The 15,432-nt window shown below is 41.8% G+C and overlaps 1 protein-coding gene across 1 annotated transcript in view; it reads right to left on the reverse strand.

The window, feature by feature from the left end:
* TMC1 (transmembrane channel like 1) overlaps window positions 1–15,432 on the reverse strand; it is a 70,963-nt gene that overhangs the window by 13,196 nt on the left and 42,335 nt on the right. Inside the window, exons 11-13 of the mRNA XM_031054363.1 lie at window positions 14,082–14,276; window positions 4,014–4,193; window positions 3,630–3,782 (exon numbers count right to left, since the gene is read on the reverse strand). Coding sequence (XP_030910223.1) covers window positions 3,630–3,782; window positions 4,014–4,193; window positions 14,082–14,276 — 528 coding nt within the window. The remainder of the gene's footprint in view (window positions 1–3,629; window positions 3,783–4,013; window positions 4,194–14,081; window positions 14,277–15,432) is intronic.

Raw genomic sequence — 15,432 nt, forward strand, 5'->3', positions numbered from 1 at the left:
CAGGTTAATAAATGGTTAGAAGGGTGGTGTCATAGTCAAGGGTTTGGGTGTCTTGGACATGGGCCCACATTTGTAGGCCAGGCCTACTGGGGGCTGGTGGAACTGCTCTGATAAAGAAAGGGAAGAGTGGCTTTGCTGGGAGGCTTGCCAGACTTGTCAAGGATGCTTTAAACTAGTTGTGTTGGGGGAGGGGAGCATCATTCCATAACAACAACCCCAGTCAGCTGCCAGCACCTATAATGAATACTCTGAGCAATGTATTAATATTCTAGCCACTCCAGCCACTGAGCTGGCTTCATTTGGAGCTCGGATCAGATGCCTCTATACAAATGCCCGTAGCATGGGGAATAAACAAGAGGAATTAGAGATGTGGGCACATCTATGGGGCTATGATGTAATAGGCATCACAGAAACATGGTGGGATGGCTCCTTTGACTGGAGTGTTGGAATGGAGGGTTATAGGCTTTTTAGAAAAGCCTCACACTCACAGGCCCTTGTTCTCATGGGGGACTTCAACCACCCTGACATCTGTTGGGGCAACGGTACAGCCTGGCACAAGCAATCCGGGAGGTTTCTCAATTGTGTGGAAGACAACTTCCTTCTGCAAGCAATAAAGGAGCTGATGAGGAGAGGTGCCCTGCTTGACCTCGTGCTCACCAACAGGGAAGGGCTCGTTGGAAATGTGACTCTCCAGGGAAGTCTTGGATGCAGTGATCACAAGATGGTCGAATTTGAGGTCCTCAGGACAGTGAGAAGAGCGTGCAGTAAGCTCACTGCCCTGGACTTCAAGAGAGCAGACTTTGGGCTCTTCAGGAACCTGCTTAGCAAGGTTCCATGGGATATAGCCCTAGAGGGCAAGGGGGCCCAAGACTCTTGGTTAATATTCAAGGATCACCTGCTACAAGCTCAGGAGTGTTGCATCCCGACTAGAAGGAAGTGCATCAGGAGGGCCAGGAGACCTCCTTGGATGGATAAGGAGCTGCTGAGAAAAATTCACAGGAAAAAAGAGGCTTATAAAAGGTGGAAGCAAGGACAGGTGGCCTGGGATGAATACAGGGATGTTGTCCGGGAAGCTAAGGACCAGGTTAGGTAACCTAAAGCCCAATTGGAGCTAAACTTGGCAAGGGATGTTAAAGATAACAGGAAGGGATTTTATAGGTATGTAGCAGCTAAAAACAGACTAAGGACAACGTAGACCCCCTCCGGAAGCTTTTGGGAGAACTGGCTACACAGGACTTGGAGAAGGCTGAGGTTCTCAATGGTTTCTTTGCCTCGGTCTTCACTGGCAAAGGCTCTGACCGCAGCACCCGAGTCCTGGAAGGCAGAAGCAGGGACTGTGAAAACCTAGACCTTGGGCCCACTGTAGGAGAGGATCTGGTTCGAGACCATCTTAAGAACCTGAATGTACACAAGTCCATGGGACCTGATGAAATCCATCTGCGGGTCCTGAAGGAGCTGGCGAATGAAGTTGCAAAGCCACTGGCCATCATATTTGAAAAATCATGGCAGACAGGTGAAGTTCCTGATGACTGGAAAAAGGGAAATATAACCCCCATTTTCAAGAAGGGGAAAATGGATGACCCGGGGAATTACAGACCAGTTAGTCTCACCTCTGTGCCTGGAAAAATCTGGGAGCAGATTCTCTTGGAAGGCATGCTAGAGCACATGAAAAACAACAAGGTGCTTGGTGACAGCCAGCATGGCTTCACTAAGGGGAAATCCTGCCTGACCAATTTGGTGGCCTTCTATGACAGGGCTACAGAAGTGATGGACAGGGGTGGAGCAGTTGACATCATCTACCTGGACTTGTGCAAAGCGTTTGACACTGTCCCACATGACATCCTTGTCTCTAAATTGGAGAGACATCAAACTGATAGGTGGACCACTCGGTGGATAAAGAACTGGCTGAATAGTCACACTCAAAGAATTGTGGTCAATGGTTCAATGTTCAGCTGGAGATCAGTAACAAGTGGTGTCCCTCAGGGATCGATGTTGGGACCAGTCTTGTTTAATATCTTTGTCACTGACATGGACAATGGAATTGAGTGTTCCCTCAGCAAGTTTGCCGATGACACCAAGCTGTGTTGTTTTGTTGATACACTAGAGGGAAGGAATGCCTTCCAGAGGGACCTTGACACATTTGTGAGGTCGCCTGATGCCAATCTCATGAATTTTTACCATGCCAAGTGCATGGTCCTACACCTGGGTGGGAGCAATCCCAGGCACAGCTACAGGTTGGGCAAAGCAGAAATTCAGAGCAGCCCTGCAGAGAAGGACCTGGGGCTGTTAGTCAATGAGAATAATGAACATGAGCCGGCTTCAGTGTGCACTTACAGCCCAGAAAGCCAACCTGGGCTTTCTGGGCTGCATCAAAAGAAGCGTGACCAGCAGGTCAAAGGAGGTGATCCTGCCCCACTACTCTACTCTTGTGAGACCTCACTTGGAGTACTGTGTGCAGTTCTGGTGTCCTCAACATAAAAAGGACATGGTACTGTTAGAACAAGTCCCGAGGAGGGCCACGAGGATGATCAGGGGACTGGAGCACCTCCCATATGAAGACAGGCTGAGAGAGTTTTGGCTGTTCAGCCTGGAGAAGAGAAGGCTGCATGGAGGAGACCTCATAGCAGCCTTCCAGTATCTGAAGGGGGCCTACAGGGATGCTGGGGAGGGACTATTCATTAGGGACTGTTTGATAGGACAAGGGGTAGCGGGTTCAAACTTAAACAGCAGAGGTTTAGACTTGATATAAGGAAGAAATACTTTACTGTTAGGGTGGTGAGGTACTGGAATGGGTTGCCCAGGGAGGTAGTGAATGCTCCATCCCTGGCAGTCTTCAAGGTCAGGTTGGATGAAGCCTTGGGTGATACGGTTTAGTGTGAGGTGTCCCTGCCCATGGCAGGGGGATTGGAACTAGGTGATCTTGAGGTCCTTTCTAATTCTAACTATTCTATGATTCTATGATTCTATAAATAGAGGAAAGGGAGGTGTTACAAAATTCTTTTGAAATTACATTTGGCATTAATAAGTCAATACTAATATATGTTCAACTGAATCAAATAAAACGACTGAGCAGATTTACAATCAATCACTATAGTTCTTCTGCATTTTGTTACTTGGCTATAGATAGAGATGCCTTCTTAAATGTACATTGCTGTAACAGCTGTCTTACATGTATTTCCTTTCTGATCTACCCAATTTTTTATAGACATTTTTTATAGGTGTGTAGCGGTCATAAACAGATAGTGCCTTATCAGATTTCTAATAAGAATTACCACATTTATTAGGGGTTGTGACAAATCCAGGTTTTCAAAATTGCTAAATCAAATTTTGCAAGATAAATACAGCACAAGGAAGAAGTTAAATGAAGAGTTAAGGGGGTAGGGGGGAGGAAATGTTTTAAATACTGTTAACTACCAGGATAATTCATTTTCTACTAGACAGGATCTAAAGAAACTCGAAATATTTTTTTCTTTACTTTTTGGCTCAAGATAAAGTCCCACATTGTGCTTTTTCTCACAGTTTTCCCACCTTAACACCACTTACTAGCAGAAATAAAAACGGTTTATATATCATACCTTGTAAGAGACAATGACTTATTTTCAAATATGAGCTCAAAGCAGTTACATTACCTGTCCTACCATTGTTTCCCAGCATGGCCCTCTGGGGACATCTGCAGGGTCCACCTGTATTGGAGGAGCAGTCGAATTTTCTGGAATAGTACCATTGTACAGACTAGCTTCCCATATTGTCATGTTATACTTGACTATCTTTTCTTCTTCCAACTAAGTAAAGAAAGAAGGGGGGGTTGGGGGGGGAGGGGAAATACAGCATGAGCTTGTTACCAGCTCACATCTTTTTATACTCCAAAACTCCCATTACTAGCTGAGGCATGGACATGATTTACAGCACAGAAAAAAAAGAACATCTTTCCCTGGTATGTCTGTGACTGCCTGGAAATCCTCATCCTTGCCCACGTACATATTAAAATCAGTGAAGGGAAATAAATAGCTTGCCTTGAGATTGATTTCATCCATTAAGGCAATAATGAAAGTGTAGAGATTGCCAAGGAAAAGAGCAAAGATTCGTCCCAGCTGCCATCTGAGAGCTATTCGAGGGTGGTAGTTTTCCAGAGAACTGATTACATCAAATAAAGTTGGACAGAACATTCCTAAAAGTGACATAACCATGTTCACCTAAGGGGGAAAAAAGAAAAAGAAAAAAAAAGGTTTATACTGAAATGTTAGGAAAACTCTTTTGTCATTATTGATTTGTGTGTATTGCATATTTCTATTACTACCTTTTACTTAATGAAAAACAAAATCCACTCTGGGAGTCACAAGATGTTTTCAGAAAGGAAGAAAAAGCTGGAAAGTTAGTTGTTACCTTCTGCAGATGGATAAGTTAATTTTCCATTTCACTTAAAAATAATCAAATGTTAGTTTTTCTGACTAGAATCACAGAATCACACACAGGATCAAAGAATCCCGAGGGTTAGCAGGGACCTCCGAAGATCATCTAGTCCAACCCCCCTGCAAGAGCAGGGTAACCTAGAGTACATCACACAGGAACTTGTCCAGGCGGGCCTTGAATATCTCCAATGTAGGAGACTCCACAACCTCCCTGGGCAACCTGTTCCAGTGCTCTGTCACTCTTACAGTGAAGAAGTTCTTCCTGATGTTAACGTGGAACCTCCTATGCTCCAGTTTACACCCATTGCCCCTTGTCCTATCACTGGATATCACTGAAAAAAGCCTAGCTCCATCATCCTGACACCCACCCTTGACATATTTGTAAACACTGATGAGCTCACCCCTAAGTCTCCTCTTCTCCAAGCTAAAGAGACCCAGCTCCCTCAGCCTCTCCTCATAAGGGAGGTGTTCCACTCCCTTCATCATCTTTGTGGCTCTGCACTGGACTCTTTCAAGCAATTCCCTGTCCTTCTTGAACTGAGGGGCCCAGAACTGGATGCAATATTCCAGATGCGGCCTCACCGAGGCAGAGTAGATGGGGAGGAGAACCTCTCTTGCCCTACTAACCACACCCTTTCTAATGCACCCTAGGATGCCATTTGCCTTCTTGGCCACAAGGGCACATTGCTGGCTCATGGTCATCCTCCTATCCACCAGGACCCCCAGGTCACTTTCCCCTTCACTCCTTTCCAGCAGGTCAACCCCCAACCTGTACTGGTACATGGGGTTGTTCTTCCCCACATGCAAGACTCTACACTTGCCCTTGTTGAATTTCATCAAGTTTCTCCCTGCCCAACTCTTCAGCCTGTCCAGGTCTGGCTGAATGGCAACACAGCCTTCTGGTGTGTCAGCCACTCCTCCCAGTTTAGTGTCATCAGCGAACTTGCTGAGGGCACATTCAGTTCCCTTATCCAGGTCATTGATGAAAATATTAAACAGCACTGGTCCCAGCACCGACCCCTGAGGGACTCCACTAGTCACAGACCTCCAGCTAGATTCTGTGCCATTGACCACAACTCTCTGCCTTCTTTCTTTCAACCAGTTCTTGATCCACCTCACTACCTGATCGTCAAGCCCACACTTCCTTAGCTTATCTATGAGAATGCTGTGGGAGACAGTATCAAATGCCTTACTGAAATCAAGGAAAACCACATCTACCACTCTACCATCATCCCTCCACCTAGTCACTTCCTCATAGAATGCACATTTCAAACAAAATTCTGCTATCAGACAATTTAGCAAAATCTGCTTCCAGTACTGTTTCATGCTGCCTCTCTACCACATCTTCCCAATAGACTTATATATCCCATAAAAAGCATTCCTACAGAAATACTGCACTAAATAGTATTTATCTGAGATCTCACCAAAAGTTAATTGTAGATGTCATGAATCATGGAATCATAAAATATCTCAAGTTCGAAGGGAATCATAAGCATCAAGTCGACCTCCCTGCTCCTCTCAGAACTGCCTAAAACTAAACCATCCAACTAAGATCATCATTCAGAGGCTCCTCGAACTCTGACAGGCTTGGTTTCACAACCACTTCCCTGGGAGCTTTTTCCAGTGACCAAACACCCTCTCGGTGAAGAGCCTTTTCCTAATGACCAATATGAACTTCCTCTGGTGCAGCATCATTCCATTTCCTCATGTCCTGCTGCTGGTCACCAAAGAGAGGAGATCAGCACCTATTCCTCCACTGCACTCCTTGAGGAAGTTGTAGACTGCCATGAGATCACCCTCAGCCTTCTCTTCTCCAAGCTAAACAAGCCAAGTGACCTCAGCCATTCTTTATCAATCTGGCCCTCAGGACCTTTCACAATCTTGGTCACCCTCCTCTAAATATGCTTTTAGCAGTCTGATTTCTTCAAATCACACAGTGCTCAAGGTGAGGCTGCACCAGGGCAGTGCAGAGTGGGACAATCACCTCTCCCAACAGGCTGGCTGTGGCTGGATGCACTCCAGGACATGGTTGGCCCTATTGGCTGCCAGGGCACATTGCTGGCTCATATTCAACTTGCCATGAAACCACCAGGTCTCTTTCCATTAGGCTGCTCTCCATCCTCTTGTTTCCCAGTGTGCATGTATCACCAGGATTACCCCACTCCAGTTGAAAGGTGCTGTACTTGCTTTTGTTAAATTTTGTACAGTTGGTGATTGCCCAGCTCTCTACCTCAGACCTTATGTCCTCACTACATAAGGAAATTCAAATCAACACTGCTTTTTCCTGCCTGATATTCTTAGAAAACTCTAATATGATTAACTCATCTTCTTAGCAATATGGAAATAGAATAAGTTTACTGAAGGCAAACTGAGAAAAACAGATACCTAGCTTTTATAGAAAGTTTGAAATACAGCATAGCTTATAAATTCTACAGATGAGTGAGGCACTCTAGTAATGTAACATTCCTATGTGATTGCTGGAAATTATTTGAAAATTTTGGATCTAATTCATTGTGTAAGCCAAAAATGAAAATAACTAAAAAAGTTTCAAAGTGCAATTATTCAATTCAATTTGAAATAAAACTGCACTACAAAAAGTGTGCCTTTGAGGGACTATAAACAACAAACAAGAAAGAAAAACAAAGCCCCAGTCTAAGTCACAAAGGTGGCTGGAAAACACAAATATGCTTATTTGAGATGAATCATATTAAAAACAGTAAGTAAAAATAATTTATTTAGTCACAGAAAAATAAAAAGTAATTGTTTACAGAAGTCTGTCTCTGAAATGGGCTTTTCTCAGCAATGCTGGAATTCATTTTGCTAGAACTCATACTATACATGTTTCCTACTATCCAGAGAGCTAGGACTGCTATTGCTTCGCAGAGATAATATGGCAGCAGAAAGACACTATCCCAACAAATAAATTCCCTCACAAATTATCATAAAATCATAGAATAGTTCAGGTTGGAAAAGAACCTTAAAATCATCTACTTCCAACCCCCCTACCATGGGCAGGGACACCTCACAACAAACCATGGCACCCAAGGCTCTGTCCAACCTGTCCTTGAACACTGGCAAGGATGGAGCATTCACAGCTTCCTTGGACAACCCATTCCAGTGCCTCACCACCCTCACAGTAGAGAAATTCTTCCTTATATCTAAGCTAAACTCCCTTGTTTAAGTTTTAACCCATTACCCCTTGTCCTATCACTACAGTCTCTAATGAAGAGACCCTCACCAACATCCTTATAGGCCCCCTTCAGATTCTGGAAGGCTGCTATGAGGTCTCCACGCAGCCTTCTCTTCTCCAGGATGAACAGCCAAAACTCTCTCAGCCTGTCTTCAGATGAGAGGTGCTCCAGTCCCTTGATCATCCTCGTGGCCCTCCTCTGGACTTGTTCTAACAGTACCATGTCCTTTTTATGTTGAGGACACCAGAACTGCACACAATACTGCAAGAGAGGTCTCATGAGAGAAGAGTAGTGGGGCAGGATCACCTCCTTTGACCTGCTGGTCACGCTCCTCTTGATGCAGGCCAGGATACAACTGGCTTTCTGGGCTGAGTGCACACTGAAGCCAGCTCGTGTTCAGCTTCTCACTGACCAACACGCCCAAGTCCTCTGCAGGGCTGCTCTGAATCTCTTCTCTGCCCAACCTGTAGCTGTGCCTGGGATTGCTCCCACCCAGGTGTAGGACCTTGCACTTGGCATGGTTAAACTTCATGAGGTTGGCATCAGACGACCTCACAAGTGTGTCAAGGTCCCTCTGGATGGCATTCCTTCCCTCTAGTGTATCAACAGAACAACACAGCTTGGTGTCATCGGCAAACTTGCTGAGGGCACATTCAATCCCACTGTCCATGTCACCAACGAAGATGTTGAACAAGACTGGTCCCAACACCGATCCCTGAGGGACACCACTCGTTACTGGTCTCCAGCTGAACATTGAGCCATTGAGCACAACTCTTTACATGTGGCCATCCAGCCAGTTCTTTTCCGCTGAGTGGTCCACCTATCAAATTGATGTCTCTCCAACTTAGAGACAACGATGTTGTGTGGGACAGTGTCGAACTCTTTACACAAGTCCAGGTAGATGACATCAAATGCTCCACCCCTGTCCATCAGTTCCGTAGCCCCATCATAGAAAGCCACCAAATTGGTCAGGCAGGATTTTCCCCTAGTAAAGCCATGCTGGCTGTCACCCAGCACCTTGTTGTTTTTCATGTGCCTTAGCATGCTTTCCAGGAGAATCTGCTCCCAGATTTCACCAGGCACAGAGGTGAGACTGACTGGTCTGTAATTCCCCGGGTCATCCATTTTCTCCTTCTTGAAAATGGGGGTTATATTTCCCTTTTTCCAGTCATCAGGAACTTCACCTGTCTGCCATGATTTTTCAAATATGATGGCCAGTGGCTTTGCAACTTCATTCGCCAGCTCCTTCAGGACCCGCAGATGGATTTCATCAGGTCCCATGGACTTGTGTACATTCAGGTTCTTAAGATGGTCTCGAACCAGATCCTCTCCTACAGTGGGCCCAAGGTCTAGGTTTTCACAGTCCCTGCGTCCACCTTCCAGGACTCGGGTGCTGCCGTCAGAGCCTTTGCCAGTGAAGACTGAGGCAAAGAAGTCATTGAGAACCTCAGCCTTCTCCAAATCCAGGGTAGCCAGTTCTCCTGATAGCTTCCGGAGGGGGCCCACATTGTCCCTAGTCTGTCTTTTATTTGCAGTGTAATTATAGAATCCCTTCCTGTTATCTTTAACATCCCTTGCCAAGTTTAGCTCCAATTGGGCTTTAGGTTACCTAACCTGGTCCTTAGCTTCCCGGACAACATCCCTGTATTCTTCCCAGGCCACCTGACCTTGCTTCCACCTCTTATAAGCCTCTTTTTTCCTGTGAATTTTTCTCAGCAGCTCCTTATCCATCCAAGGAGGTCTCCTGGCCGTCCTGCTGCACTTTCTTCTAGTCAGGACACAACATTCCTGAGCTTGTAGTTAGTGATCCTTGAATATCCACCAACAGTCTTGGGCATCCCTGGCCTCTATGGGTATATCCCATGTGCATTCACACTCTCTAAATACTTAATTCATAGAATAGTGTTCTTAATGGAAAAAAAAAACCAAAAACATAAAAGGCTCTCTTTTTATGGTTTGTATTCTTGGTTTTAATGAGTTCTAGATCTAATTACTGGATTTTTGTGGTTTTAGATTATTAGTGGTTCATTCTGTGCATATCTTGTAGAACCCTATGAGAAGTATGTCGACTTCTTTTTAATGATTACAGGAATTCACTGATATTTCTTATGTATTTAGACAGTATTATTTGTAACTGGGATTACCTTGACAAAAAAACAAGGAGTCACTCTTACCTCGTAACACTCAGAAAAGACACAATGACCAAAAACTTGTAGCTGTCATCTCTTGAAGCACTTGGATTTATAACTGAAAAAGGCAGAATTTATATTTGGATCTCCTTCTACCTTTTACTTTATTACATAAAGATCTGTGCTGGGTTTCATATATTAATGGTTTGAATAAATTTTCCTTTACAAGAATTGAGGATAATCCTATTTTTTGATAATTCTAGAAGGTGATGAGATCTTGGTGGTCAAAACATTAGTTTGTTTTTTTTTTCTACACTATGACCTGTATCAACTCTTTTTTTTTTCTTGAAGTCTTTAAAGTATCTAGCATAGTTTAAAGCACATATTGTCTCCAGCTCCATTAAACCAAAAACTTTACATCATATATGGCCCAGAATGGCAAAGCTGCAGGAGTCAGCTATAGCCAACACAACTAATTGTGTGTTCCTAAAATTATTGTAACAGGCTGCACATCCTATTTTCAATAGAAAAAAACTCTTCTGTTGCAATAGTTCAGATAAATGTAAGTTTTGGCATCTGTAGCACTGGCACCCACCATCTACCATTCCTTCCCTTTGCCCTTTTCTGAAGCTGGCTTCTACTGAATTCATTTGATGTCCCTTAGTTTTCATAATTTTTTGATATATTTGATATATTTTTTCATCATATAGAAGACATAATAAATATGCATTTTGGAAGAAGATGTATGTTCTTTGGGCATTTTTAAATGTAGTACCTGCTAACATTATTGAAAGCTTCCTTATTGCTGTGTGGGAGAGGCAGTACAGAAATCACTGCCTTTCTTTTTCTTAAACATTCAATGTTTTCTATATTTTTATTATGTTTTGCCTTTTTTATTACTTATCTGAAGCATGCGTATTTTTTCTCATTTGCTTTCTATCTGCATTTTTCCATGCCTTGATTATTCCTGTTACATATCTCAAGAGCATTTCTAATTCTGGAGAAAAGTCATCATTAAGATAAGAGGTGAAATGAGCCACAGACACTTGCAAAGCTGAAAAGTGAGAAATTATTACAACCAAAAATGCAAAATTTTACTTAGACATGTAGCACATCAAGTCAAAATCGAAAAACTATGACAGTCTTTGTATATCAAAAACTTAAACATTTCTCATACAGTTTCATAGATATATTTTCTATATTTTTTTTGGCTTCTGAGATGGATTTTGCTGAAAAAAAAATCATTCACTGAGTCATTAATTCTATTTTAGCCACTTTAATCCAGTTTGATTTCATAAAGGAGCTGATTTAAATTCTGGACTTCTTGTCCACTCGAAGGTCAGGTTCCTGATCAGATTTTATTTCCCTGTTTTTATCAGTGACAGTTTCACTGCTCTGTGTGACTTCAAAAAAAGTGGAATTGGAATTTAAATATGTGACTAGGGGCAGCATGCCAACATGCTAGAATTATGGTTGATAGCCAATGTTGTATTATATTCACTGTCAGCTGAGGGAATCTCAGAAGCTGTCTCTGCCTTAATATGAGAATTTTCTGTAAGAAAGGAACAGCAACCAAGAGGCACTCACTAACTATTAAAACTCTGGTTCAAAACACAGGGTTTTATCCCTCTGTGACATTAAATACTTCAGAAACCCAAGCCCCTGTGTTGCATTCTGAAAGGTAGGAAATTACTGCTTACAGATTTTCCAGCTACTTTGAACCTAGTAAGATATCCTGTGACTGCAATCACATGTAAACATCAGCACCCGGGCATATTAAATTGTGTCAACACAACATAAAATATTGAACATTGACCGCTAGTTGATTAAATGATAAGCTCATTAAGAGTAAGTAGTCTATCTAAAGCTAACAATAATTGCAGTAGTTATAGATTTGTCTAGCACTGGCTGTAGATAGCACTAATAAAGACTTACTTTTCTAGTAAACAGTTTCATTTAAAAAAAAAGAAATTAAAACTAGAAATTATATTTCATAATAATAGAATTTGCTTGATGATTTCTAGAACTAAACAGAGCATTAGCAACATGGTTTAGTAACTTCAATATAAATGTACTCCATATCGATAAGTGGGAACATTAAAGTAAATAGCAGGATATTTTTTGGCAAAAGATCTCTGGGGTTGTTTCAGCTAGCAAGATCTGAAATATTAAAGCTATACCTTCTTGACACTGTGAAAAAAAATAAAAGTCTTTCTCCTCATGAGTTTTTTCTGGTTTTGAGTAGGTTTGTTTTTAAACAGTACAGGAATAAATTTGAGAAAACAGGGTACCTCATTAATAGAGAGATGCTTGTTTTATCTTTTACCTCTGCAAACTGTCTCCTATCAAATGAGAAAAGTCAAATTTATTTTTAGTCATTTTGATCCAATTTCAGAACTCTTTACCAAGGGAATCACAGCATTATTCTCCATTTTACAGTTGTGGGGAAATTGTCACATGATGCAGAATCATCTTTCACCCATGACTAACCACCAAGCCAAATCCATGCATGAGAAGCAATGCAAAGACTGATGAAATCCCTTATCAATCCCATTCTGTGTGTTTCCTTCATTTTTCTGCATTTCATGACATATTAGACAATTATATCTGAACTATGATCTGACAGAATTAGGTCACATAAATGTGGAAAGGGAGTTTAAAAATTTGCAACCGTGTAACAAGATAGTCAGAGAGGAAAAGGTATTATCCACAAAGTGACCAGTGGCATTTTATTAGGCTGTGAATCTCAGGAACAGATGATAAAAATTGTATTTACCTGACACCATAATTATGTGTAAACATTTTTTTAGTCCTTTAATACATCTAGTGTGATGAAAAGAAATTTATTGCAAAAAAAGAGCTAATTCTATGAAGAATGCTTACTTTTTACATACTCTTGCTTGAAGTGTAAGAGCTGCACTTCTATTTGTCCTAAGCAGTAGTATATTAAGTATGTGGTATTTTTCTGATCAAAATCTCAATTCATTTGTTAACGATACAAACACAAGAGAGCCTGATCTAGAAAACTCTTTAAATGGTTGTTACATATAAGCCATATATTTACGTAATTAAATACTAATATCCAAGCAAGGGCAGTATCTTATACCTCACAAACACATCCATTTTCTGCAAATAAGAAAAATCCTTAGCCAAATAACGGCAGTGTTGCAGTATCTACTGTCCTTTAGAGACACACCTGCTCCAGATCTTAAGTTTTGTGATACAGGGTCTCCTTAAGCAGTACTTTTTTGTAAAGCAAAGTAAAACAATGAATGTAAACATGCATACCTTAACTACTTTCCAGATTGCAGCATAATATAATAGCTTTCAGTAGGACAGTTCTTGTTCCTACAAATCTGTTACTACACCTTTCAACTGAGAGAAAGCTGAATTCCACCTGAACTGTCTCCATCTGCTAGTCTGTTATCACAGTTTGAGCTCATTGGCTTTAATTCAAGCAGTTCTGTACACAACTTTTCCATCAGATCAAAATGTAGCAACTTTTATCAAAAAAACCAATCTCAACAGCCCCCTTTTTCTGGATTCCAGAGGTGAATTTCTGGAGTTTTTATGTTACTGTCTTAGTAAGGTTTTGGTGTTGAAAATTCAGAATTGACTTTCCTCATCCCATTGTCACCAATCCCAGCAGCTTTTTGAGGCTAGCAGCTTTTTGCCTTACCTTAAACCAGACATCTGCTTTACACTTCAGCTCAGAGGAGGAGCTTGAAGTAACAAACAGCTAGTTTCAGAATGTACAGAGCAGTGTCTGCTAAGAAAGTAAAACCTGCCTAGGTTTTCATATAGCAGCACTGACTTTGGGTGTTTACTTCACACTGTTACAGCAAACAGAATCACTATCACTATACACCTCTATCAGGCAAGGCTTGATCTGCTCTAGAAGAGGATTAAACATAAAAAATGGTATTGTCTTTTGGACTTGGCATCTGAAAGAGCAACACACAAGTTTTATCCTAGTGCTATCCACAAGGCCCCAATAGGTAATGCCCACACACCAGTGCTTGGGCCACTCTCAGGGGGAAAGCAACAACAGACTGAGCTCTTTTCAAACATCTTATGACTCCATACAGAGGCTGGAAAACAATCTTAAGAGCACAGGGGAGGAAAGGTAAAGGCCTCATATGAAAACTAAATACAAAGGGACATTTGAAAGAATGAACCAAGGAATAATCATCTTAATGAAGTCAGAAGCAGAGAGACAAGGACAATTCGTTTGCTAGAAATTTACCACCCACACTCAGAGTATTTAAATTCTCAGGAAAAAACAGGCAACATGCAGAGCAGAGGAGCACAGTTTCAAACCACATCTATTTTAGAAATGTGCTAGCACGAACTTCATTTCTTTCCCACCACCCGTAGTTCTCCAGACCTTCCAGGGCAAATTTCTGGGATCTTCTGACGACAAAAAAGATGAGGTAGCCACTCCCAGCAAGTGTGCATAGGGCTAAGAAGTTAGCAAGAACCCTCAGGAATCTAGTCAAGTGAATATTTTCCTCTTTTCGGCTCTCCTGTTCCTCCACAATAGCTTCCTGCACTTGTTAGAAAGAAAATATTATGAGTACTTTAATGGTCAAGACCCCACATTGTTTATCTAGTTGTTAGAAGTCAGTTAAATAAATTACCAAGATGTGCATGCACACCTGGATATCATGTTTTGACATGAACTTACATTGTGTCATAAAATCTGGTTTAGATGCTGGTGGACCTTGGGGTTTTGTCTCCCAGAGTTCACTTTGTTTCTGTTGAGTGTGTTCCCATTGAGTCCCATTATACCTATACTCATGTGCCAAAAAGAAACCAGCGTGTTCTGTGAGCTTGTGGGGTGTTGTGCGGCTGAGTGACCCAGCAGGATAGATGTGTGAATAGCTGTCAGAAAAGGAACTGACACATCTTTAAAATGTGCATTTGTGAGAATGAGAAAACTGTTTAATTCAGGAGGAATGAACAGACAGTTTAGATGTAGGAATCTCAAAAAAAAGGCAGACAGTGCACAGCTTCAGACTTGCAGAATCAAATGTTTGTTGGCCAGTACTGATAAATATTAAGACTCAGGTGTAACTATAATTTACAGCTCTGACTTTTACCAGCAGAAAGGGCTTTTGCTCTGAAGTGTCCTCATGAAAGGGAGTTTGGTTACAGCTTCTCACTTTGGCATAAGATCAACCCAAGAGGGGAACCTGAATTCCTGCATTGCAATAATTACTCTGCATGGTTCTCTTTTTCTTACAACTTCTGTTTGTTGCATAAATGAAAGGCTTGAGCAGAACTCCCATGATTTCACCCAAGACAAAACTTCTCTTTCTTTCTGAGGTTCTTTGCTCATTTGCAAAGATAGATGTAAAGCTTCATGACTTTATTTCTTAAAATTGTCTCTGTCTCTACTGATTTGTATTCCTCTCCAAATAGCTTTCAGCAACAGAGCACAGTAGGCATGTAGGGAAAGGAAGGGTGGGAAGGATGTTGTGTGTGATTGGATAATGCAACCAGTGCTCAGTCTTCCACCTCCCATGTTGTTATGCTGTCGGTGTGACAGAAGGTCTAGCACTTTGATTATTACCTGGCAACTCCTTTCCAGTGTATACCCTGTACATTATTACATTTAAAATTAAACTTTCCTTTACATGCTGCATTGGTGTGTCCGAAGAATATGTAGGAACACATTCTTTAACATTCAACATATCAAAT

The sequence above is a fragment of the Melopsittacus undulatus genome, chromosome Z (genome assembly GCF_012275295.1).
Source record: "Melopsittacus undulatus isolate bMelUnd1 chromosome Z, bMelUnd1.mat.Z, whole genome shotgun sequence".
Classification (NCBI taxonomy): Eukaryota; Metazoa; Chordata; class Aves; order Psittaciformes; family Psittaculidae; genus Melopsittacus; species Melopsittacus undulatus.